The sequence below is a fragment of the Leptopilina heterotoma genome, unplaced genomic scaffold (assembly GCF_015476425.1).
Source record: "Leptopilina heterotoma isolate Lh14 unplaced genomic scaffold, ASM1547642v1 Lhet_54, whole genome shotgun sequence".
Classification (NCBI taxonomy): domain Eukaryota; kingdom Metazoa; phylum Arthropoda; class Insecta; order Hymenoptera; family Figitidae; genus Leptopilina; species Leptopilina heterotoma.
Window position 1 is genome coordinate 6,240,669 of NW_025111118.1, and position 27,345 is coordinate 6,268,013.

The window sequence follows — 27,345 nt, forward strand, 5'->3', positions numbered from 1 at the left end:
TTTTCCACAGAATTTTGAAGTGTTTTTCATATACAAAATTTTTTTTTTTTTTGCACTTATATAAGCAAGTGCCCTCAATCTTGTTGTGAAGGAAAAAAGAAAGAATGAAGAGAAGAAAAATGTTAAAACCCACGTAAGAAATGTTTGAGTAAATAGTGCGAGTATTGAGAAGTGAATGGACCAATGTTGAAAAAAAAATGAGGAAAAAAAAAATGTGAGCGAACACCGCGATGATAGAGTTGAGAGAGAGAGAGGGGGGAGGGGAGGGGATAGGAGATTCAAACAAAGTTGGAGAGGAAGATGATGATGTGAGGACCGTATCACAAGAAGCAAAGCTGCCAATTTCGCTGAAGAAGCGCGCGAGAGAGAGTTCATGACGAGTGACTCGATCTTTTCTTTTTTATGACGTGCCTCATAATAACGCGTTTCAAAAACGGTTCGTTTGTTTATTTATTTATTATTCAAATTATTTGGAAAATTATTTTTCAATTGTTATTTGGTGTCGTGAAAGTTCAATAAATAAAAATAAATATTGCAACAATAAATTATGATTTAATGCTGCTGCTAAATAAATAAAATAAGAAACAATAATACTAATGGTAAACAATAAAAATAATAATAATAATAATAATAATGATAATAATAATAATAAACAATAAAAAGAATACAAAAAGTAAACAATAAAAATAATACTAATAATAAACAATAAAAATAATATTAATAATAAACAATAAAAATAACACTAATAATAAATAATTTCGCTGCCAATTCGGTAATAATACAATAAAAAATTAAATGCCTAAAATTAATTAAAAAGTTAATAAACAAATAGAATAAACAAATGGAATAATTTAATAACGAAACAGAGTAAACAAATAATTATCGGTTATTAAAAATAACAAAAAACTGAAGAAAGTAAATAAATAAACAAATTATATTATAATTAGTATTATAATTAATAGAAAATATATTATAATTTAATATTTGAGAAATAAATAAAATATTGTTACTAATTATTGTTACTAATAAAATAAAAATAATAATAAATTAATTAACAAAAAATAGTTGGCAAATAATTAAAACAACAAAAATAGGAAAAAATAAATAAACAATTACTAAATAACTAAACAAATAGAAAAAAATGAATAAAATGACAATAATTAATAAACAAATAGAATAAACAAAATAAATTAATAACTTATGTGGGAATAGAGTAAACAAATATTTGATAATTCAGGAAAACATAAAAATAACCAATAAAGGAAGAAAATTAATAAATACTTTATAAATAAATAAAATAGATTGTTGCTAATAAAATAAATAAAAAGAAAATAAATTAATTAATAGAAAATAGTTGCGGCAAATAAATAAAGTAACAAAAATTTGCATAAAATAAAGAGAAAATTAATAAACAAATAAAAGAAACGAATAAAATGCAAATAATTAATAAACAAATATAATAAACAAATATAGTAAACAAATTTAATAAACTAAGAACTAATAAAGAAACAGTAAAAAAATAATTAATAATTGAAGATAATATAAAAATAACCAATGAGGGAAAAAATAAATCAATTAATAAATAAATAAAATAAATTGTTACTATAATAAAATAAAAAAATGTTATAAATAAAATAAAAAATTGTTACTAATAAAATAATTAAAAATAATAAAAAATAATTAATCAAAAATAGCTTCGGCAAATGAATAAAGTACCAAAAATAATTCAACAAAATAGTGAGTTAATTATAACAAAAAGTTAAAAAATAAAAAAAATTTCGATAAAATAATTTTCAAAAAGTGTAATTTTGTTTTCCAAGTAGTGATAAAATTATTTGTTCCCATTTCTAGAATTTTTTTGGTTTTTTCTCAATATAATTAATTATACAGCCTTTTAAAAATACAATTTTCAAATTAGGAAATTCACTTTAAATTTTTATGAAATAATATGAAATAATTTTCTTAAATTACCTATATAATTAAAGTCTCATTTAAAATAAGAAGTTTTCCTCAGAATAATTTATTTTCTTATCAAAATAAATAAAAGCAACTTGTTAGTTTTTTTTTCTAATAAAATGTATTTCTTGTATTTTCTACTTGTATGTATATATTTAGATATAAAATATGCGGAGTAATTACTGAGCAAGTTTGATAACGAAGAAATTCCCTCTTGTTAGTGTCAGAAGTAGATTAACAGAAGTAAGTCGAGTAATTATGATTAATCATGATTTATTGATATTTTAGTGCTCAAAATCGAAATCAGAAATGAATCAGTGAATTATTTTATACGTGAAAATGTGCTTTTCACTTCATTTTCACTTAATAGTCTGGTGACGATTATTTAAATTATTTATAAATTTATTCATTTTTTTCAAGTCTGTATAAATAAATAATCAACAATTGGGAGAAGAAATAAATAAATTGTATTTTTCTAAACATTTATAAATTATTGAAAAAAAAATTTTTTTATTCAAATAACAATCATTTAAAGAACAATTATTTGAATAATTTTTTAATTCAAATAACAATTATTTGCAATTATTTAAATAACGATTATTTAAATAAAAATTAAACTGAAAAATATTCAGTAATCGAAAAATAAAACTATAATAAAAATAATTATATTTAACAATAAATTTATTATAAATTTTTAAATTTATTTAACAATAAATTTATTATGTATTTCTAATTTATTTAACAATAAATAATTATAAAAATCAAAATAAAGAATATTCAGTATTTGAAAATTAAAACCTCGAATAAAACTAAGCTAAACTAAAACTAATTAAAAATTTATTGTAATAATATTATTATTTAATATAATATTTATTAATAATATTGTTAATAATACAATAAATAAAAATATATCTAAACTAAAGGAAATATGTAAAAAATTTGGTTTTAATATTGTTTTTCTGTTATTTTCCTAATGCTTTATTGTTGCATTTTTTCAAAATTATGAAAAAGTGACTACGTGACAAAAAAAAGTGAAAATTAAAAATATTTAAATATATTTAAATATTTAAAAATGTTTTTCTTTTAAAGTAGTAAAATGTGTCTAATTTTATAAAATTTTTTTACATTTTCCTCTTCTTTTATAAATGTTTATGTGATAAAAAAACAGTTTTGTTTATTATTTTCAGTTGTCGCCAATAATGTTCACGTGTATTTTTGCTAATGTTTAAAAAAAAACAAATTTCATCACATTTTCAAGGTGAGTACCTATCGGCGTTTTTAATTTTCAAACAAATAATACATTTATTAAATCAATATACACATAAAAATGTTTATTCATATTGGAATTATTTATTATCGAAAAAAAGAGAAAGAAGAAAAATACCAGTTTTATTAAATATATATGTATTTTGAGGAAAATTTTATCCAATATATTTGATTAAATTTTTCTGGTTTTTTTTTGCAGTTATATTATTTTTTTATTGCGAGGAAAAATATTATAAATTATTATTAAAATGCAAATAATTTGAATAGAATAAATTCACTTGTGCGATAGGAAAAAAATACGCAATTAAATTGTTAATAAAATATTGAAGTAGAAAAATTAATTTCACATTTAAATAAATTGATATATAGACGAAAAAAAATTATCTTAGTCAATAAATATCTAGAGGAAAAAATATCTCAAAAAATAAGTATCATAATAAATAGGTACCTAAAAAAAGATAATCTGTAAATAAATAAATATCTCTAAATAAAAAAATACCAAAATCAATAAATTCCTAAATAAATATGTAAATAAATAAATATCTAAATAAAGAAATACCAAAATCAATAAATTCCTAAATAAATAAATATGTAAATAAATAAATATCTAAACAAAAAAATACCCAAATCAATAAATTCCTAAATAAATAAACATAAAAATAAATAAATACCTAAATAAACAAATATGTAAATAAATAAATATCTAAATAAATAAAATTTAACAAAATTAAATGGACCGCGGAAAAAATTAATTTTCAAATAATAATAAGGAAGATGCAATATTATTTTTATTCCCCTCCCTCTTTAATAAATAAACAAGGAAAATTTGAAGAAATTTACCAAAAATTCGAAAAAAAAATAATCAAATTCTTTTGATTAAAAAATAACAAGCAATATTAACATAAAAATTACATATGTGAATTTACTGATGCAAGCTCACGAGCGTATATAAGAGATTGTGGTCCAGAATATAATAGCGGTATTACGAAGGAACTGGGGCAGTCTTGCTTTGACTCGCGCCTTAGACGTTCCTACCTGATTTATATATTTTCATTTCTTCATTTTTTTTTTTATTCAAAATTATAATTTCAAATAAATTTTTCTGATTTAGTGAATTTTCGTGTTACAGTGAGTGTACATTATATATATGTGATTTTTTTTTTTGAGAATTTATTTCTATCAAAAATAAATAAGTGTCCCTCGCACGTATATTAAACTCCCATTGGGAGAGAATTCATTTGGGAAAGGTCAGTAATTTTATGTATGACAACAATATAAATAGTAATAAATAAATAAAAATATTTGATAATAAACTACATAAATAATTAATATTTAGCAATTAATAAATAATTAATAATCTCTCAATAATTTATTTAGGTTGTAAATAAAAATTATTTTTAAATTTGTATTTTCATATTTTCGAAAAACGTCGACTTGGGGTTATTAATAATTTATTTAATATGTTTTGTAATTTATATAACTAAATATGTTATTTCAATGGGCAAACATAATATTTACATATAATTTCAATATTTGTAATTTGTCATTTTCGATTAATTATGTTTGCTCTCCCTGGCATACGCAGAGTTCGAGGATTTATGTACTTAAACTTTGGCTTGTCATAATAATAATAATATAAAATAATAATAATAAAAAAAAATAATTTTATAAAATAATAATAATATTATTTTGTTAAAATAATAAAAATAGTCTTTAATATTGTAATTATTAATAATAATTTTTTTCTTATTATTATTATTACAAAAATAATTCTAAGTAATTTTTATTTATTTCCTCCATATTTTATTTTGTAGATGTTTACATACTTTTTAATTTTAATAACAAATATTATTTATTATTTCTACACGCTTTAAAATTTTAATTAATAAAAATGTTTACTAATTTAAATTAGTGCCCGACTTTTTGCTTTTGAATTTGTAAATTTATAATTAAATTAGTGAATTAAATTAGTAAATTACTAATAAATAGTAATTCCTACTAATTTATTAGTAAAATTGAGTATTAATTTTACTAAATAGTAAATTTTATTAATACTAATTAGTAAATTTTATTAATATTAATTAGTAAATTAATACCTTAATTATAATTAGTAAATTGTACTAATAAATCGTGATTTCTACTAATTACTAAGTTAGTAAACATTTTTACTAATTCAAAAATTTAAAGAGCATTATGTTATTCTTATTATTATTTTTGTCTGGTATATTTGTTAAATAAATACATTATTTTTATTATTAACGTCGTGTGAATAATATAATTATTATCATCATTATAAACTAATAAAAAATTTTTTTGTTAATAAACAAAACAGAATTGAAATATTTTTTAAGTGTAGAGTTTAGTGTAAAGTATAAAATTTAATTCTTTAGTCGAAAATTTAATTCTTTGGCAGAAAATTTAATTCTCTAGTGGAAAATTTAATTCTTTAGTGGAAAATTTTACTCTCTAGTGGAAAATTAAATTCTTTACTGGAAAATTAAATTCTTTAGTGGAAAATTTAATTCTTTAATAGAAAATTTTATTTTCTAGAGGAAAATTTAAATTTTCACTAAAGAATAAAATTTTTCACTGAAGAATGAAATTTTCCACTAAAGAATTAATTATTTATTTGTTGGAAAATTTAATTCTCCAGTGAACAATTTTATTTTTTAGTGAAAATTGAATTTTTTTAATATAATTCTTAATTCTATAGTGTAAAGTTTAATTAAAATCTATTAAACTAATTGTCCAATGGAATTTAATTAAACATTTTTTTTTCAAAGGAGAAAGAAAATATAAAAGAGAAGAAATTGTTCATTAGTTGAGTCCTGATTTTTCGCAGGACACTTTTTATTAAATTCTGGTACTTCTATAGTTAAAGGAAATTGCAAGTAGAAGGGGGGGGGACTTCATCTTTTACAAGTGATAATTTCCGTTCATGACTTAAACTACTCCGGTGTTGAAATGAGACTCTATAGCAAAAGTTTCATTAAAGATTTCAATTTCAAGGAAATATTAACAAATATCCCTTCTCCATAAACTTGTTAATTGCCCTCTTTTTGTAAATATAAAACAATAGAAAAGTGTCTTTAAAATATTATTATTATAAAAAAAATATTGCTTGGAATTTAACGGAAAAAGTGTCAAATAAAAATTATTATTATTATTATTTTATTATTATTATTATTATTATTATTATTATTATTATTATTATTATTATTATTATTATTATTATTATTATTATTATTATTATTATTATTATTATTATTATTATTATATTTTTATTATTATTATTGTTATTATTATTATTAATTCTTGTTATTGTTATTATTATATTATTTCCCTTCTTATAAATTGCAAAAAAAAAATTATTTCACAATTTATAAAAGGCGAAATATTCTTTAGAAAAAAAAATTAATTATTTAATAATAACGCAATGGAAACTTTATCAATTATTCAAAACTAGCGAAATGGATTTTTGGAAAAAAAATTTAAGCACGACAAAATTAATTAAAAAATATTCCTTGAAAAAATGTTAATAAAATAAAGAGAGAAATATTTACAAGTCAAAGAATTCTAAAACTTTGGCAAAAAAAAATTATTCCTCTCCGATCATAATAATTAATTAAAAATAAAATTCCTGATGTGGGGGGTCGACTATAAATTTTCCCCTCAAGACATGATGTAATCATTATAATTTTATAATTATATATCTTCTGCTTCTTGAATTCAGATTATAAAGGTGATTCATTATGCGAATCTGGAACTCGGAACAATTCGCAACTAATTTTATCACCTAATTTTCTTTTCGCCTCCCAAACATTATTCACTTTTATTAGCAAGCCGGGTAATAAATATAAACAATCATTAAATAAATAGCAAAAGAGAGAAAAAAATATAGAAAAATGATAATATTATTTTTTTTGAAGACTTTTCAGTCATATTTCATTTTTTATTTTAAATTTAAAAAAAAAAAATTTTTTTAAATTTAAAAAAAGATTTTAATTTTAATTTAAAAAAAAAATTAAATTTGACTGAAAAGCTTTATAAATTTACTCACATTAAATATTGAACGGTGACTAAATTCATGAAAATACAAATACAATTTAATTGACTCAAGTAAAAATTATTTGATGCAAGTAAATATTTATTTGAATCAAATAATTTTTTTTCAGTGTAGCTAATTATAATATAATAATGAAATTAATTATAAATATAATAATAATAATAACAACAACAATAGGTAATATTAGTGACAATAATAATAATAATATTAAAAATAAACAAAACAGTTCAAAGAATAATTTTTCTATTTATTATTTTGTTTATAATATTTTCCATAATAAAAATAAAATTTCAAGAAAGTGGATGAATAATCAAAAATAAAATGAAACTTAATCTTTATTTTCGTGTTAATTGTAATAAAATTAAAAAAATTAGATTTAATGAAAAAATCATTTTTTCATTAAGAATAATAAATGTGAAAAAAATAATAAATACAATAATGAAATTAACGAAAAATACAATAAAAGTAATTAATTTAATAATTCAATAATTATAAAAAAGAAATTTATTTTGAAGTTAAAAAACAACCGTTTATAATAATAAATTTTGAGAAATAAAAAATAAAAATCCGGTCTAATATGAAAATTCGATTCAAATTAGAAATTCTAGATTTACTTTGAATTTCGTATTAATAATTGCTATTATTTATTTATTTAATTACTTATTTATTTGGTTATTTCTTTACTTAAATATATTTATTTATTTATTTACTTATTTTCTTACTTATTTGTTTACTTATTTATTTACATATTTGTTTATTTATTTGCATATTTGTTTATTTATTTATTTACTTATTTATTTACATATTTGTTTATTTATTTACTTATTTTTTTATTTACATATTTCTTTATTTAATTATTTAAATTCCAGACGTTTTTACAGTTACTAAAAAAAAAGTATTAAAAAAAAAAAAATGAGAAAACAGCTTTTTTTCTCCTTCTCAACTATTTTTGAAAGGTGTAAAAATTAATTTGTGTTGAATTTTCTTCAAGTGGTACTTTAAGCACATATGTATAATATGAATCTGCGTAATTCTGACCTTGACCCTGAGAGTCCCTATGGGCTTCTCACATTCCAATGTAACGCAACAAACGATGGAGTAACCATACATACGTCCTCACATACGTACAACCACAAAAAAAACACACATGTAGAAAAAAAAATCGTCGTTAGGATTTTTGATCACAAGAATTACACACATAAGAATAAAGTAGATTTCAGGGTCTCTCACGTTTGATATATTGCGTCTAATCAACTTTAATGATAATTTATACATACTCGTGTGTACTTTATTCATAAATAATTGGCTGATTATTTTTATTTCTTTTTTAAATTTTTCACTACTCTAATATTGCATTTTATTGTTCTTTAAATTTATTCTTCTTAATTCAAAAAAATGTGTCGTGTCTCATTTTTTAGTTTGCTATTTTTTTTCTTTTTTTTATTTGCAAAAAAGTAATGTCATTGAATTTTTTTAAATTTATTTATTTCTTAAAAGTCAATTTTATTTATATATTTGTTTATATTTTCTTTCATTTTTCTCTATATTTGGATTTTATTTTTGTTTGCAGTTTATATATTTTTATTATAGTTTATGTTTTTTTGTACAATTTATATTTATAGTTTATTTATTTTTGTTGTTTCTATTTTGTTTTAATTTTTTTGTTTTGTTTGTATTTCGTTTTCATTTTGTTTGTATTTTTAATTTATTTCTATTTTTGTTTCTATTTTTGTTTTTACCTTTGTCAATATTTTTTTCTTATGTTTTTGTTTATATTTTGTTTATACTTTCATTTGTATTTTGTTCATATTTTTATTTATATTTTTATTGAATTCTGTTTTTACTTTTATTTTATTTATGTATTTTTGTATATTTCATTATTTTGTGAACATTTTTCCACTTTTGAAAGTAAAAACCTAATATTATGTTTAGTTATCTCATAAAAATATTTTTTCAAATAATAAATGAATTTTTTATTTCATAAAATACTTTTTTCTATAAAATATTTTTTGTTTTCTTTATTTAATTATTATTTTTTGAATAAAATACAATTGTTTATTAATTAATTTACTAAAATACACTATTTGTTTGCTATATTTTATTTTCTAAAATACAATTTGTTTATTAATTTATTTACTAAAATACTATTTGTTTATAATTTCAATTAAATTAAATAAAATATCTACTATTTGTTAATAATTCTATTTAAATTAACAAAATACCATTTCTTTTATTATTTTATTAAATAAAATATTTCTCCTAATTTTTTTGTTCACTCAATAAAAAGAATTTTTTTTTTTTGTTTCAATACACGTATTGTGAAAAAGTGCTTGACCGCTTATTTCAAAACATTGATTTGCATAAATCCAGCGCATACTTTCATGACGATATTTTTATCGCATTTTAAGTTGAAAACTATTATGTAAATATGAATGATAATAATGAGACAGCAGACAAACTGATTCCATTGAGATGAGACGAGTATTTCATTCAAGTGTCACTCTATCTTTTGTTTGCATGCAAAATTTATAAACATTTTCTTTTTTTTTCACAAATGATAAGCACAAAATTTCTGCACACAAAATAAAGAATGAAACTTTTATCAAATGTGTTGTGAGAAGAAAAATTTTTGTTTTCAAAATAAAATACAAAGTTTATCGAAAAAAATTATTTATTCATACATTTGTTTATTTTTTAATTTATTTATCTATTTATTTATTTAGTTTTTAATTTATTTCTCTATTTATTTATTCAAAAATTTATTTACTTAATTTATTTCTCTATTTGTTTATCCACAAATTTATTTAGTTCTTAATTTATCTCTCCATTTATTTATTCACAAGTTTATTTATTTATTTAATTTATTTCTCTATTTGTTTATTCACAAATTTATTTATTTTTTAATTTATTCACAAATTTTTTTAGTTCTTAATTTATTTCTCTATTTATTTATTCACAAATTTATTTATTCACAAATTTATTTACTTCCTAAAATAAACGTAGGAAATAAATGAACAGAAAAAATTCCAAGCGGATTCGAACCTACGACCCACGTTACAGAAAGTGTGAGAGCCTTAACGACTACGACCACCGCGAACAATTTTTCGGCAAACATTTTTTTTTTTTAACAAATTCACAAAAATTGACGGTAAATTGCTAACTTGGGGGGTATTTTCAGACGAACGGAGACAACTGAGAAAATTTATGTTCCTTTTGCAATAAAAAGTAGAGAAACAATAAAAAGAAAAAAATTAATACAACTAAAGTGAGAAATGATCAATTCTTCTTTGTTTTTTCTCCATTCTCTCTCGTCTCGCATTGTTTTCCAATTGAAGAAGCGCTTTCAGTGAAAGGAAATTTGAAGCCTGATATATTCCAAGTATAGTAATTGGACTCTTTGAAAAGTAACTCTTTGAAATCTGTATATATAGTATATAGGTGCATATATATGTATTACCTTACGGTGCGCTCTTTATTGCAAGGTACCAGGCGCATTTGTCAGCTCTAATAATAGATGAATACGATGTTTAGTTGTGAAAGTTTATTTCAGAGAGCGTTTTAAAATTGACCAAAAATTTAAAAAGGTGAATGTCCTCTTAGCAAAAATATTGGTTCATAAATTTTTCAATATTGAACAAATTTTTTTTGTATTTTTTTTTTTTTTTAATTTTTTTTTAACAAAAAATAAATTTTTAATCAGAAGGAAACGATGCGAGAGAGAAAGAAAGAGAGAAATGTCTGGTTTTCAGTCAAAACATTAGCTCATCGTTTTCTGTGCTTCCAACATTGTTTACTTATTTACTTGACCATTATTTACTCACTGCTCTTGTTTCTTTTTACGTTTTCGCTTCGAAAAAAATTGCTTCTCATAAGAAATTCGTTGGAAATGTATGTGAGCAAGATAAAAGTGCATCATCATTTCAAATGAAATATTCTCTACTCGTTTTTAGTAAATATGCATTTGCTTTTTAAATATTTTTTAGGAATTTGCTCTACCCACTCGTGACCACTTTTTTTTCAATTATATTTCAATCCTGAATTTTTCCTTTCTTTTTCATCTTCTTTCATTAATTTATAGTCGGTTCTAAAAGTGTATTTTTAAAAGAACAAATTTATGTTTATAAATTAAAAAAAAAAATTCTGTATAAAATGTTACAAAAAATTCTAGAAACATTTATTTTATAAAATTTGTGTTTAATTTATTTTGCAAAATTTGTGTTTGATAAATTTTGAAAAAAATAATTGTTTTATAAATTTTATACAAAATAATTTTTTTTATAAATTTTATACAGAATAATTTGTTTTATAAATTTTGTACCAACTGACATTTGTTTTAAATTAGTATAAAATTATTTATTAAAGAAATAATAAAATGAATTGTTTTATAAATTTTGTACGAACTAAAATTTGTTTTAAATTAGTATAAAATTATTTATTAAAAAAATAATAAAATTAATTGTTTTATAAATTTTGTACTAACTAAGATTTGTTTTAAATTAGTATAAAATTATTTATTAAAGAAATAATAAAAAATATGTAAATTGTTTTATGAGTTTTGTACGAAACAAAAATTTATTTGAAATTAGTTGAAAATTATTTTATAAAATTTGTATAGAATAATTTTTATTTGTAAAATTAATATAAAATTACTTGTCAAACAAATAATAAATTCAATAATTAAATGTTTTGTTTTAATATAAATTTTGTATAAAATTTTTTTCTATTTTTTTTTTTTTTTTTTTGATTTTATGTATTTTATTTTGTAAAATTAATATAAAAAAAAATTGTGACTGTGGGGAAAAGTACAAATAAATTAAAAAAAAATACAAAAAAAATAAAAAAAACTTAAAAAAAAAAATAAATAAATAAATAAAATAAAAATAAACTTAACCTGAATTTCATAAAACTTGTATAAAATAATTACTTTTCTAAGATTTATGTTAAATAATTTTTTTTTTAATTTTGCGTCAGAAATAATTTATTATTGTTATAAAATTGAATTATCATTTATTATAATAATATTTTGCAATTATTATTTTGTAAATAAAGAAAAATTCTAAATATTTGTGTATAAGAATTGTAAAAAAAATATTCAATATTTTCATAAAAGTATTTTTTTTGTTTGTTTAGTATCTCTAAATAATTGCATTCCATAGAGATTGGGAGATTTTTTTTTTTTTTGAAATACTTGATTTGAATTCATGGGTTGAAATTGATTAAAGGTCGCGAATATAAATGATTCATTGAAAGTGACTTCTCAGCAGAATTATATTATATTGTGCGAGAGCAGGTGATGGCGAGATTGAAGGAAAAAAGCAAATAATATTTAATTAAACGAGATGTTTTAAATTCAACCCAATCTCAAAGATGCATATATAATCAAAAGAGAACTGATATCAAATTTACATTTCATTTCAATAATATTGTGAGTCTGCAATCGATATAAGTTCTCACTAATTCACTTTTAATTAACTTCAAAAATTAATCTCTTAATTTTCATTCCTCAATTCAGTTTCCATATAAAGCTAATATAATATTGTAAAAATAATTGAAAATTAATTTTATACATTAGAATTTATTTTTGGAACGAGTTTCAAATATTTTTGGGAAAATTTTTTCTCAAAGTTCCCAAAGTTTTCGTGAAATTAAAGAGTGGCTAATTAACTGCATGTTTATTTGACCCCGGATATGGGGTAATAATGCGCAGTTTGAAGAAAGTTTTGCTGTAAATTTTTTTTCGACATTTTTTCAATTTAAAATAACTCGGACAGTGGAAAAATTATTTAAACTCTCTGGGTGGCTAATTTGCAAATATGATTGTTTTGCCCTGCAACTGGGGTAAAAATGTAATTTTATTGAATTTTGATGATTTTTTTTCCCTTTTTTCATTTTTTACACATTTTTTTTTTAAAAGAATAGAAAAATATTTTCTATGCAAATTTCAGGGAAAATTGATAAAGGGCTAATTTTTAAATAACCATTTGACCCCACTAACGGGGTAAAAATGTAATCAATCACTATTTTGTTTTTTTTCTTCCTTTTTTCGATTTCCTGACATTATGAACAATAAATAATAATACACAGTATTGACTGGTAGTAATAAAAAAGAATAGTGGAAATTTCGTCAAGGATAATTATTATAAAAAACTGTGTAAATATTGCTCGGTAAGCACTGTAAGCGAACGTTAACTGTTTCTACGTGCCGAGGCATACTTGATATCTTAAAGTATTTAATTTTTATTTTTATTTCAATTTCCGACTATGTCTGCAATTTACCGACGATTCACAGTAAATAATGAACCCTTTCGCCTTTTTATAAACATTGAGAAAGGAAATATTTTTGCCCCGCTTTCTAAAAATTATAATTATAAGTACACAAGTCTTTACGCGATAATATATTATTCTTTCTCAAGTTTTATTTGTTTTATAAATGGTCCTTAAAAGATATTAAAAATTATATTGAAGCTACTGCGAGAGCTACTGTATTTTGCTTGATTAAAATTTTTCTACTTTGTAAATTTAATTTATTTTTCTCTTATTTAATTATTATTATTGTTTATTTATATTTATTTATATTTATTTTCTTTGTTATTTTTTTACAATTGAAAAAAGTAAAAAGTATCCGAATTAAATCTACTTTGAGAAATATTAACTTTTTATTCGACGAGATATTTTCGATATTTCGCGTGGAAATTAATTACCAATTTTAATGTATAATTTTATCAATTACTTAAAGTGTTATTTTTGAATATATGTAAATACATCAGTTTAAAAAGACCTTCGGGAAGTTTGAGCACTTTCTACTTTCACCTTTACTTATCGAATACCATACATTATAAATTCATGACATTGCAATATTTGATTGTTTTTTTTTCTTTCACTGAAAAATTATTATTGCTCCTTACGATATAGTCATTGAAATCAATTTAAATATTTCGTTTGACTATATTAATCCAAAAAATTGCAAACCTTATTTTTAAATTGGAAAAAAAAATTCTCCTTTTAGTTTTAATTTCAAAAAATCTATTTGCTTTTCATTAATTTTTTAACTAATTTAATAATTAATTTCTTAACTAATTTAATAATTAATTTCTTAACTAATTTATTGCGAAAATTTTGAACTAATTTACTAATTAATTTTTAAACTAATTTATCGAGTAATTTGTTAAGTAATTAATTAATTAATTTTTATACTAATTCGTCGAGTAATTTTTAAATAAATTTATCGAGTAATTTGTTAACTAATTTATTAGTTAATTTTCATATTAATTTATCGAGTAATTTTTAAACTAATTTATTCAATAATTTTTAAAGTAATTTATCAAGTAATTTTTTAACTAATTTAATAATTAATTTTTTAAATAATTTATTATGTAATTATTATAGAAAATCAAAATTTAAAAGTCTTTTTGAAAATTTAAGATGAAAATTAACAGATAAAAAAAATATTAAAAAGTGACAAAATCAAAAATATATTTTTCTAAAAATTCCCTTTTCTTCCCCCCCCCCTTTTTTTCTCACCTGTCTCTATTTGACGATCAGATAAAACAATATAAATATATCGTTAAATACTCGCGAAGGGAATTTGAATTTTTCACGTGATTCACAATTGCAAATCTGAATACAAAATTTGCAAGGTGTGTTTTTTGTCATTATAGATGCGTCATAGTACGTGGAATTATTTACGCATTCTATACTCCAATAATATCTAAACGTCATTCTTAGCGTAAAAAGATGAAAATAAATTTGATAATTTACATAAGGATCTAATAATAATCATAATAAAGAAAAGAATTATAATTTGAAATCAGAAAATAGAGGGAAAAAAAGGAAAATAAATATATGCATTTAATATTTTTTATCTGAACGTCAATTTTCAAATAAAGGATGAAAATAAATTTTGTAAATTTTCCTAAAATAGTAAAAAATAATAAAATGATAATAACGATAAAATCAGTAAAAAAAAAAGGAATTTTGAAACCGGAAAAAAATAAAAATAATGCAAAATAGAATACAATGAAAATATATATCATCTCCATATAAGGAGAAAAATAATTTTTATTTATTTTTTCCCCAAGGAAGAACTTAATTTTTTTTATTCTCTGAGGAGGCATTGTTTATAATTGTAAACGGAATAAATAAATAAAAAGAAATAATAATAATTTAAAAATAATTCAAAAATTTGAAACAAAAAATATTGATAACAGAAAACAATAGAAAATAATAAAGAATACAACAATAGATTTACTACCCATTAAGAATTTATATCTGTTCTATTAAATTTAAAGAGGATTTAAATTTATTTAAAGGCGTAATGAAAGAACAATAAAACAAATAATTATTTAATTATTTGTTAACAAATTTTTAAATTATTTAAACAAATAATTATAATTTTATAAATCAAAATCAATATATTAATGAAAAAATTAATAGTTTATAATTAAATCATTAAAAATCAATCGAACCTTCATAATAAAAAAAAGTACCTAATAAATAATTAATAGAATAAAGTTAAATTAAAATAAAATAAAATAAAGTTAAATTAAAAAGAAATAATAAAATAAAGTTAAATTTAAAAAAAAAAAAAAAAATAAAAATTTCAGATGAAATTGTAAAAAAAGAAGATTACATAGGAATTATGAAAAAAAAAATTGTGAAAATAAACATTTTTATTAAATAAAGTGCAAATAGAGTTTAAAAAAAATGTAGAAAAAAAGTGATCTGTAAAATATACATATAAACGAGTGATGGATAAAAAAAAGAAATAAGGTCGCGGGCAAAATGGATTTGAATAACAAACTCGAAACGTGTCATTTGTTCTCACATTGCTTTTGTGGGTCGCCGTTTTTAGAGATTTATGATTAATAAACTTTTCAGTTTATATTGCGTGACAATTCAGAAAACAATTATAAAAAAACTCACTCACTCGTCGATTTTCGCTAAATTTCAATATTCAATTTCCACAAATCTATATAAAATTGACTATTATTTGTTTTTTGGTGTAAATGAAAATTCCAAAGTTGTAATACTGCAAATTTTAAATATTTACATATATGTTGTCATTAAATTGAATATACGTTTATTTTATTCGAATTTGTTAAAATTATTTAGTGAATTAATTATATTGATTTAATTCATTCACAAAATTTGTTTATTTTATTTTTAAGGGCATTTGAACCATTATGCCATAATTTTTTAATTTATAATAATTTATAATAATTTTTTAACACTGATAAAAAATTATTAATTATCAAAAAAATATTTACTTGAATCTAATAAATTCTTGGGGATATTTAAATTGATCAAACGATATTTGTTTCAAATACTGAAGTTATTAGGTCCAAAATACAATTTGATTGAAAATAAAATTTACTTGATTCAAGTAAATATTTATTTTTAATCTGAATTAGTAAAAAATTGTCCACTAATATTTAAATTAGTCAAAATTTTTACTACTTTTCAGTAATTTTCCACTAAAAAGTTGAGTAAAAAATTTTCAAACTATACTAAATGAAATAATAAAATTTTAACTAAAAAATTATTATAATTATATTATAATTATTATAATTATCATTATAATTTTTGTAAGTATGTATTTCTTAACAAATTTTATTTCCATATAGAAAATAGTGTTCGACAACTTAATAAAAATCATAAATTTGCACTTTGTGATTAATATGCTTCGCGACTATTGATAAATTGTGAATTATATATATATATATATATTTAATGTCGACAAGAGCAGCAAGCATTTGTGAGTCGATCATTAAGATCTTGCCTTTGATATGTATCTTTACATCGTGGAGGCACGCGACACTCCTGACAACCTACACACACTCTGCGGAAAAACGACACCTACTCGCCATTTTATTATCTTTATTTCCTTCTTGAATAATTAAACAGGAATTTTATATGTACTCACGAAAATTTCAAGAATTTGTCCCAATTCTCTAATTTTATTCGCGGAATACTCGTTTCAAAATCTCCGGTCTCCAAGTTTTTTTTACTTCTTTTCTTTTATTATTTTATTACTATTATTATTTACTTTTTTATTTTTACTATTTTTTAATTTATTTTTTATTACATTTTTTCTAATTTATTTATTTCTAAGTGTTTTTCTTTATTTTTTCTTCTTATTATTTTCTATATTATTTTCTATATTTACTAGCAACAATTCTACAAAATTCAAATTCAACAAAATTACCTTTTTTTTAATGAAATTAGCAATTTTAAAAATAATAGAATTTGAAAATTTTCTCTAATTTAAATTTTTGTTGAAAACACTAAAAAAAATTCAATTTTGGAGAAATTACAAATAATTGCAGAAATTTAATTATTTTCAAAAAAAAAAAAAATAAAATTCTTCTTATAAAATTCAACTATGTTCAAAATTTGAAAAAAAAAATTCGTAAAAATCCCAATTATCTTTATAAATAACAAAATTCTTCTCCAAAGTTCAATTATTTTCATAAATGTCAAAAAAATTCTTGTCCTAATTTCAATTATTTTCAAAAATAAAATGCATTTTTCTAATTTCAATGATTTTCAATATCTACTATTTTAATAAAATTTCCCAAAAAGAATTCAATTATTAAAAAAAAATTTTTAATATAATTGTTTGCAAACATTTAATTATTTTCATAAATAATACAAATTTCACAGGAATTCAATTATTATTTTTATAAATAATAAAATTTTTTTAATTCAATTATTTCCATAAAAAATAATTTAAAATTCTAGAAAATAATAATTGAATTAAAATGATGAAAATAATTTTGATGAAGTTACAGTAACAATATTCTTATAATATAAATTATAAAATAATGATTTTATTACTTGGTCATCTTTAATTAATATAAAACATGAAGATATCGATTGCTCCGAGTTGAAGACTCGGAGCATAAACAATACTTTTACAAGTTTTTTAATTTGAAAAAGTTTGAATTCAAAATTTTTGAATGTCTTAATTCCTGTGGAAAATCCAGTTCCAAAAATAAGATTAAAAATAGAAATGGTGCAAATATTTTTCTTCTTTTTCTAAAACAAAATAATAATTTTGTTAAAAAAATTGTGATTCATAAAAAAAAATAATGCAAAATAAATAAATTTTCTATTTCTTAATCACAGTTATTTAACAATTTTCTAATTTTCCTTGGAAGTAAAGAACAAAATTCTGCATAATTTCAATTTGACAAAACATAATATTGAACAAAATTTTAGTCTTTTAATGAAAAGAAGTGAAAAAAATTCTGATGATTTCTATTTGTCATTACAATTTTGAATTAATTGTAAAATAAAAATAATTATAACATTTATTAATTATTAATAATAAAGTACCTGTTCCGGTAATCTGTTCGCAGTTTGAAGTTAGTTGTTGTTTGCTTTTTTGTTTCTTAACTTTTTTATAATTTTTCTTTTCAAATATTTTCAATTTGAAAATTAATGTATTGAAAATCATCGAATTGTTGCAAAGAATTTTATCAAAAAATTTGATAATAATAGAGTTGCTTCAAAGAATTTTATTATTTAGGAAAATAACTAAATTCTCGCAAACAATTTTATTTGAATTTTTAAAAATCCTAATTAAATTCTTTTGAAGAATTTCTTTGAATTTTTTTTTTATTAATGGAGTTTTTTTAATAATTTTAATTGAAAATTTTGAAAGCAATTGAATTTTATGAAGAAAAATTTTATTAAAAGTGAATTGAAAATAATTGAAATCTTGCAAAGAATTTTAGTATTTATAAAAATAGTTGAATTGTTTCGAAGAATTTATTAAAATTTTAGTAAATAATTGAAATTTATGGAAATATTTTAAAATATTTGAATTCATCCGAGGAATTCAATTAACATTGTTTTGAAAATCATTGAATTTTTGTAAAGATTTTACTATTTAAAAAAATAATTAAATTATTGCGAAGAATTTTACTAATTTATAAAAATAATAGAAATGTTTTAAAGAATTTATTAAAATTGTAAGAAATAATTAAATTGTTATGAAGAATTTTATAGAAATATTTGAAAATAATGAAATTTTTTCGAGAAATTCAATTAAAGTTGTTTCGAAAATAATGGAATTTGTTTAAAGAATTTTACTTAAAATTAAGTATATTCAAAATAATTGAATTCATCACAAGAATTTTATTAATTTTTGAATTGAATTCTTTCAATTTTTTTTGACGAATATATTTAAAAATTGCATTGAAAGTAATTCAATTTTAATATAGAATTTAAAAAAAATTTTTTTGAGAATAATTGAATTATTTCCAGAGAATTTTAAATTCTTGTTGAAATTGAATTTTATGGAAATTTTTGAAAATAATTAAATTCTTTTATGGAATTTTATTTAAATTTGATTAAAAATAATTTAATTCCTGTAAAGAATTTTAGTATTTATAAAAATAGTTGAATTATTTTGAAGAATTTATTAAAATTTTAGGAAATAATTGAAATTGATGGGAATATTTAAAAATATTTGAATTCATTCGAGGAATTCAATTAAAACTGTTTTTAAAATTATTGAATTTTTGTAAAGATTTTATTATTTAAAAAAATAATTGAATTGTTTAGGATAGAATTTATTAAAATTTAAGAAAATAATTGAATTCTTTCGTGAAATTTTATTAAAATTTTTGAAAATATGAACAGTAATAATTAATTTTGTTCTTATTTTTAATATACTTTTATTTTATTTGTTTCTAAATTTTTCTTTTATTATTTTATTTATTTATTGGTTCAATAGTAATAAATATAATAATAATAAACATATAATAGTAGTAAATATTAATAATAAATATTAACAATAAATATTAATAATAAATATTAATAAATAATAATAAATAATGAGATGATTCGTTTTCAATCACCAAAAAAAAAAATTGCCATTGAGAAACATTTATTAATTTATTAGAAAACGTCAAATAAATTACATTTGGAAAATTATGATAAAAAGGGACTTTTACGACTTGAATATAATTTATAAGAAATTTTTTAAGTTTCCCATACACAACACACACACACAGAGAAGAAGAAGAAGAAGAAGATATATATTTTATATATTTTTAGAATGAGAATGATGAGCATTCATATAAGAGATGTTAAAATGAGTTTTATGGGGAATAATGCGTTTGATATTTTTTCGATTTCGTTTCTCTCTAATACTTTGGTTGGATTTAATATTCACAGTGTTGTAACAATTTTATGGTTTCACATATTCATATAAATATATATATATATATAATATACATCTATGTATTGTGTCCTCGTAAAATTAAATTACTGAGCTCGAATACATACGCATATCAAGTGTATACTATACATATATCTAGATAAAATGTCCTCAAACAAGAAAAATTGCAGTTAAAATTTTTTATTATATCAAAGGATGTATGAGAATGTAAAAATTATTTGGAAAATGAAATTTCAAATTTAAAGTATTTTATACTATTAAATTAATTTAATTAAAATTTATTTATTAATTAATAATTAATTATGAACAAAACGTTGAGAGTAATGATCACTCCGAGTCGAATTCGACTCGAAGTGATCGTTACTCTCAACGTTTTATTTTTTTTTCTTTTATATTTTATTTATTTCATATAATAATCACTCCGAGTAAAATTTGACTCGGAGTGATTGTTACTCTCAAACGTTTTATTTATAATTAAGACGACCGAGTGATAAAGTCAAGAAAACAATAATTAATTTAATAATTAAATAAATAATAATAATAATAATAATAATAATAATAATAATAATAATAATAATAATAATAATAATAATAATAATTTATAATAATTTTAATAATAATTAAGAATATTAATTAATAATAATGATTTTGTTCCAGATGCGGTGGCTATTAATTTGCATACATATTTTACTGGTTGCACTACTTTTATTGTCAGTGAAGGAAGCAGAAGCCTGTTCATGTGTACCAGCTCATCTTCAAACAAAATATTGCCTCTCTGATTTTGGTAAAAAAAATTCTTTTTCTTAATTTTTAAAATTACAATTAAAAAACTGTTAAATTAATCATTATAAATAAACAATAATAATAAAATAATATTGAATATATATTAAATTCAAATTTTATTAAGTTTAATTCGTTTAATTTTTTAGTTTAATTACACTTCTAATTATTGAATTTAAAGAAAGCAATTAATTATTAAAATAAATTACATTTTATTAATATTACTATTTATTTTCATTATTATATAATTCTCCAAAATTTATTTATATTACTTATTTTATATTTATTTATTTATAGTTATTATTTAATATTTATTTATTTATTTATTTATTTATTTATTTATTCAAAAAAGTAAACGGAATTAGCCCTTTTGTACAGTTGGTACAAAATAAATTTATTTATTTATCTACATTAACTTAATTAAATTGAAACCAAGGTAATAAATAGTTAATTAATTACGATGAGAATTTTAATTAATTATAATTAATTATCGTGAAAATTTTTTCTGCCTACTATTTTTAAGAAACATTTTCATTTTGTTTTAGTCGCTGTGATTAAAGTCAAAGAGGTAAAAAGGGGAAATGACACGAGTCCAACTCTTTACATGGTTAAAGTAAAGAGAGTGTTCAAAGTGAGTAAAATTATTTCAAGCCTAATTAAACATTTTCAAAATATTCTTCTTTTTAAATTAAAAAACTCCATTTCTGAGAATTTTAATTTATTTTGAATTTAATTTTAATTTTAATTTAATTTTAATTTAATTTTAATTTAATTTTAATTTATTTTAATTTAATTTAATTTATTTTGAATTTAATTTTAACTTAAAATTAAATTCAAAATAAATTAAAAATTTTTTAGTTAATTTTAATTTTGATTCAATTTTAATTTAATTTTAATTTAATTTATTTTGAATTTAATTTTAAGTTAATTTTAATTTTGATTCAATTTTAATTTAATTTTACTAATTAACTTATAGTAATTTTTGTAAATATTCAAGCAGAAGAAAAATTTCGTTGAAAACTTTAGGAAACTAAATTTTTTTAAAAAGTGAAACTGAATTTTTGATTGATTGAAAATTGAATAGGAATTGAAATAAGAAAAAAAATTTTTTGATTTCTATTTTAGAATTCGCAAGGTACAAATCTTGTATTGGAGGATGAAATTTACACACCAGTTTCAAGTGCTGCTTGTGGTGTATATCTTGAATTGAACAAGAACTATGTAGTAGGTGGAAGATGGGAATTTGGAAGACCTTTTATATCCCTTTGTGGTTTGGTAATGCCATGGGAAACTACGACGAAACGACAGAGAAAAGGTCTCAGACAACTCTATAAAATGGGCTGTCAATGTCAAGTGAGTAGACAACTTTTCACTGACACAAGTGTAAAATATCTTTTGCAAAAACAAATTCACTTTACATTATGCTTTTAAATAAATTTAAAATTAAGAAAAAAATTATTCCAAATTGTTTCAATTTGATTCACTCCATTTTTTTAAACAATAAATTCAAAAATCATTTATTTTAAACAAGTTTGAATGGGTTTCAAATAATTTCGAATAAATTTTAAACTAGTTCGAAAAGGGTTCAAACAGTTTTTTAAAAATAAATTCTAAAACAAGTTCGAATATGTTTCAAACAAGTTCGAATAAGTTTCAAACAAGTTCTAATAAGTTTCAAACACGTTCTAATAAGTTTTAAATAAGTTCTAATAAGTTTCAAACAAGTTCGAATTAGCTTCAAACAAGTGCGAATAAATTTGAATAAATTCGAATAGATTATAAATAACAGGGCTCGAGACAGTGAAAGTATTTAAAAATATGAATTTTACGGAACAAAAATGAAAAATTACGGACCAATTACTAAAAAAAATAATAATCAGGCCAAGTTTTATCTATACAATTTTAACTGAAATTCATTTTTAAATCAATTTTTATTAGAAAATTCTAAGAGAATTCAATTATTCAAATACAAAAATTAATAACTTATTGAATAATTAAATGCTTCTTTAAATTGATTTCTCATAAAGAATTTTATCGACAAATTTTTAAATAAATGAATTCTTTATTTCTTTTAACTACTTTTAATAAAATTTTTTGGAATAATTACATTTTTCGTGGAATTCGATTAAAATTATATTGAAAATAATTGAAATTCTACAATGAATTTAATTATTTATGAAAATAATTTAATTTCTAAAAAGAATTTTATTATTTAGGAAAATAATATAAAATTATTGAGAAGAAATTTATAAAAAAAAATAAATAATTGAATTCTTGTGAAATTTTTATTATTTCATGAAAAGTAATTAAATGTTTGCATTGAATTTTTTTTAAATAATTGAATTGATACAAGGAATTATTTTAAAAAATTTTCAAATAATTGAATTCTTGCAACGAATTTTATTAAAATTTTCAAGAATAATTGAATTATTGCGATGAATTTTATTAATTTTTTTTTAAATAATTGAATTCTAGCGAAGAATTTTATAAAAATCATTCTAAATAGATGATTCTTTCGAAAAATTTTATTAAAATTGTGTTTACGTTGAATTTTATTAACATTTTTTTAAAATTCTTTTGGAAAATTTTATTAAATTATTTATTTTTTTCGAAAAATTTTATGAAAATTGTGTTTGAAAATAATAATTAAATTCCTGTAAAAATTTTATGATTTATGAAAATAATTGAATTATTGCGAAAAAGTTTTATAAAAAAATTTGTAAATCATTGAATTTTTGCAAAGAATTTTATCAAAAAATTTAATAATTATTGAATTTCTTCGAAGAATTTTATTTTTAATGAAAATAATTGAATTTTTGGGAAGAATTTTATTAAAATTTTTGTTAATCCTAATTTTGAATTCTTTTGGAGAATTTCTTTGAATTTTTTTTTTAACATAGTGGACTTTCTTTAATAATTTTATTTGGAAAATTTTAAAGTAATTGTATTTTATATGAACAATTTCTTTCAAGTTTTTACAATAATCGTGTTGCTTAATAATTAAAATTAAAAATTTAATTCTTGAATTTTATTAAAATTTTTAGAAAATAATTGAATTCTTTCTAAAAATGTCTTTAATTTATTCAACACAAGAAATTTGTTAATAATTGTATTGAAAATAATTGAATTCTTGCAACGAATTTTATTAAAATTTTCAAAAATAATTGAATTCTTAAGAAGAATTTTATAAAATTCATTTTAAATAATTGTTTTTTTTCGAAAAATTTTAAGAATAGTGTGTTTGAAAATAATTAAATTCCTGTGGAAATTTTATTATTTATCAAAATAATTGAATTATTGCAAACAAATTGATAAAAAAATTTGTAAGTCATTGAATTTTTGTAATGAATTTAATGAACAACTATTGATAATAATTGAATTTCTTCGAAGAATTTTATTATTTATGAAAATAATTGAATTTTTACAAAGAAGTTTACTATATCTAGAAAAATATTAGAATACCTTTGAGGAATTTTGTTATTTCTCTAAATAATTGAATTTTTTCAAGAATTTTACTGTCTATAAAAATAATTGAATACTTTTGAAGAAATTTGTTATTTCTCTAAATAATTGAATTTTTTCAAGAATTTTATTAAAAATAATTGATTTTTTACAAAAAATTGTACTATCTTTAAAAACAATTGAATATCTTTGAAAAACTTTGTTGTTTCTCTAAATAATGGAATGTTTTTAAGAATTTTATTAAAATTTTTGAAAATAATTGAATTTCAGAGAAGAATTTTATAATCTATAAAAATAATTGAATACCTTTGAAGAATTTTGTTATTTCTCTAAATAATTGAATTTTTTCAAGAATTTTATTAAAATTGTATTAAAAATAATTGAATTTTTTATCTATAAAAATAATTGAATACCTTTGAAAAATTTTGCTATTTCTCTAAATAATTGAATTTTTACAAGAATTTTATTAAAATTTTTGAAAATAATTGAATTTCAAAGAAGAATTTTATAATTTATAAAAAATAATTGAATACCTTTGGTGAATTTTGTTATTTCTCTAAATAATTGAATTTTTTCAAGAATTTTATTAAAATTGTATTAAAAATAATTGAATTTTTTATCTATAAAAATAATTGAATACCTTTGAAAAATTTTGCTATTTCTCTAAATAATTAAATTTTTACAAGAATTTTATTAAAATTTTTGAAAATAATTGAATTTCAAAGAAGAATTTTATAATTTATAAAAAATAATTGAATACCTTTGGTGAATTTTGTTATTTCTCTAAATAATTGAATTTTTTCAAGAATTTTATTAAAATTTTTGAAAATAATTGAATTTCAGAGAAGAATTTTATTAATTTATAAAAATAATTGAAATTTTGATGAGAATTTAAAAAAAATTCATTAACAATTTCGAACTTGTTTGAAACGAACCCAAACATGAAAATTCAAAGTACGAAAAATATTTTCAATTCATTTACAAGCAGGTTTTGAAAATATGAAAAGAAAATCAGAGAATAATGAAAATGTTTTTTTCCTTTTTTTTTGCTTTTTCAACAGATTGCCTACACGTCGTTCAATCGTAAGGGTTCAGTTTTGGAGAAATCAAATGGAAAGAAATGCCTGTGGGAAAGTGAGCCGGGACCATTGATTTGTCAGGAGCAACATGGAGTTTGCCTAAAGGGTCTGGATGGATGCTCATGGTTTCCGTCAGCGTCTTACAAGACATGCATTAAAGAGCATAAACTTAATCGGGAACAGCGCAGATCATAGGAAGTGTGATTCACGAGCTGGAAATCATCCGTTTTGCAATTTACAATCGTTTCAGTCATCTCTCTCTCTCTCTCTATCTCAACATTTGCGCATTTGCTCTTTTATTTATCATTGAGAGACCACTATATAGCTATAAAATGCGAATATATTTCAATTCCTCTCTTCAATGCGCAAATTTACATCATTTTCACTGTAACTCATTGAGTTCTTCATTCTTGAGTCTTAAATGACAGAATTAAGTGGAATTAGTTTCAAAGGCAAAACAAAACACAAAAACACAATTTGTGAATGTTGGGGGAATTTTTTTTTTTTTTTTTTGCCTTCTTAAGATCTTTTTGTAGAGACTAATTTTCCCGAATGGTTCTTTTGCGTCTTTCTGGTAGTCGCGATTCCAGGGAAATGGAAGCATTGAGCGAGAAAGATGAAAGAGAGGAAAAAAAAGGAGGAAGAAGATGAAAAAGAGGAAACAGAGAAAGAAGATTATCGTGATGATTCGTTTCGGTTTTTATCCAGATTTTTGTTTGTAATTTTACCAACAACAATTGTTGCTATTGTACTCTGTCTAAATTATATACATAATAAGGAAGGAAAATTTTGCATTTTATGATAATTTATACAAGGAATTTGAAATTTGTGCTCTGGAGCAAAATAACTTGTTTACTGTCAAAAGAAAGCATCTTTACAATCATCTTTGCAGTGAAAAAAAATTACAAAAAATTTTTTTCTTGCAACAACAAAATATTTGATACAAAAATATATTTTATGCAGCAATAAATATTTCGTACAAAATTATATCTCTTGTAGCAATAAAAAAAGATTTTGATAGAAAAATAAATTTTTTTGTAGGTTCAATAAAAATTTTTAATAAATATATATATTTTTTTTAAGCAACAAATATTTTATATAAAAAATATATTATATATTTTCTAGCAATGAATATTTGATACAATATTTTTTCTATTAATAAATATTTTATAGAAAAATGTATTGTTTGTTACAACAAATATTTGATGGGAAATATATTCTTTTCTAAGAAATATTTATTCACTACAAAAATATTTATTTAATTAGAATTTATTTAGTATTAAACACTTTTTTGATACAAATATATTTTTCTGCTTGAAGTAAATATTTAGTTGTTAAAAGAAAATAGATGTTTAATAACAATAGACTTTCATTTCACTCGAAACATAAATATTTTGAATTTTCTTTTGAAAGTACGAAATCACTTCAAAGAAATAATTTTTCAAATAATTAAAAATTTATTTTTAAAATAACTTTTTTTTTTGCAAATAATTTTTCAATATGACAAATAGTGTCGAGAGAAAACATTTTTTTTTTAACGAAAATAA

The 27,345-nt window shown here is 19.7% G+C and overlaps 2 protein-coding genes across 7 annotated transcripts in view; one reads left to right on the plus strand and one right to left on the minus strand.

The window, feature by feature from the left end:
* Window positions 1-27,345, minus strand: part of LOC122508348 (synapsin) — an 84,522-nt gene that overhangs the window by 15,422 nt on the left and 41,755 nt on the right. The window lies entirely within an intron of this gene.
* Window positions 324-26,444, plus strand: LOC122508349 (metalloproteinase inhibitor 2). 3 transcript variants are annotated; one of them, XM_043621640.1, is made up of 6 exons: window positions 324-436; window positions 3,144-3,214; window positions 21,135-21,261; window positions 21,803-21,888; window positions 22,383-22,610; window positions 25,781-26,444. In XM_043621640.1, the coding sequence occupies exons 3-6, from the start codon at window positions 21,135-21,137 to the stop codon at window positions 25,991-25,993; spliced, it is 654 nt and encodes a 217-aa protein (XP_043477575.1). In that variant the 5' UTR covers window positions 324-436; window positions 3,144-3,214; the 3' UTR covers window positions 25,994-26,444. The 3 variants fall into 3 exon arrangements, with proteins under 3 accessions (XP_043477575.1, XP_043477576.1, XP_043477574.1); XM_043621641.1 differs by lacking the exon at window positions 324-436 and adding an exon at window positions 2,128-2,199; XM_043621639.1 differs by lacking the exons at window positions 324-436; window positions 3,144-3,214 and adding an exon at window positions 4,192-4,469.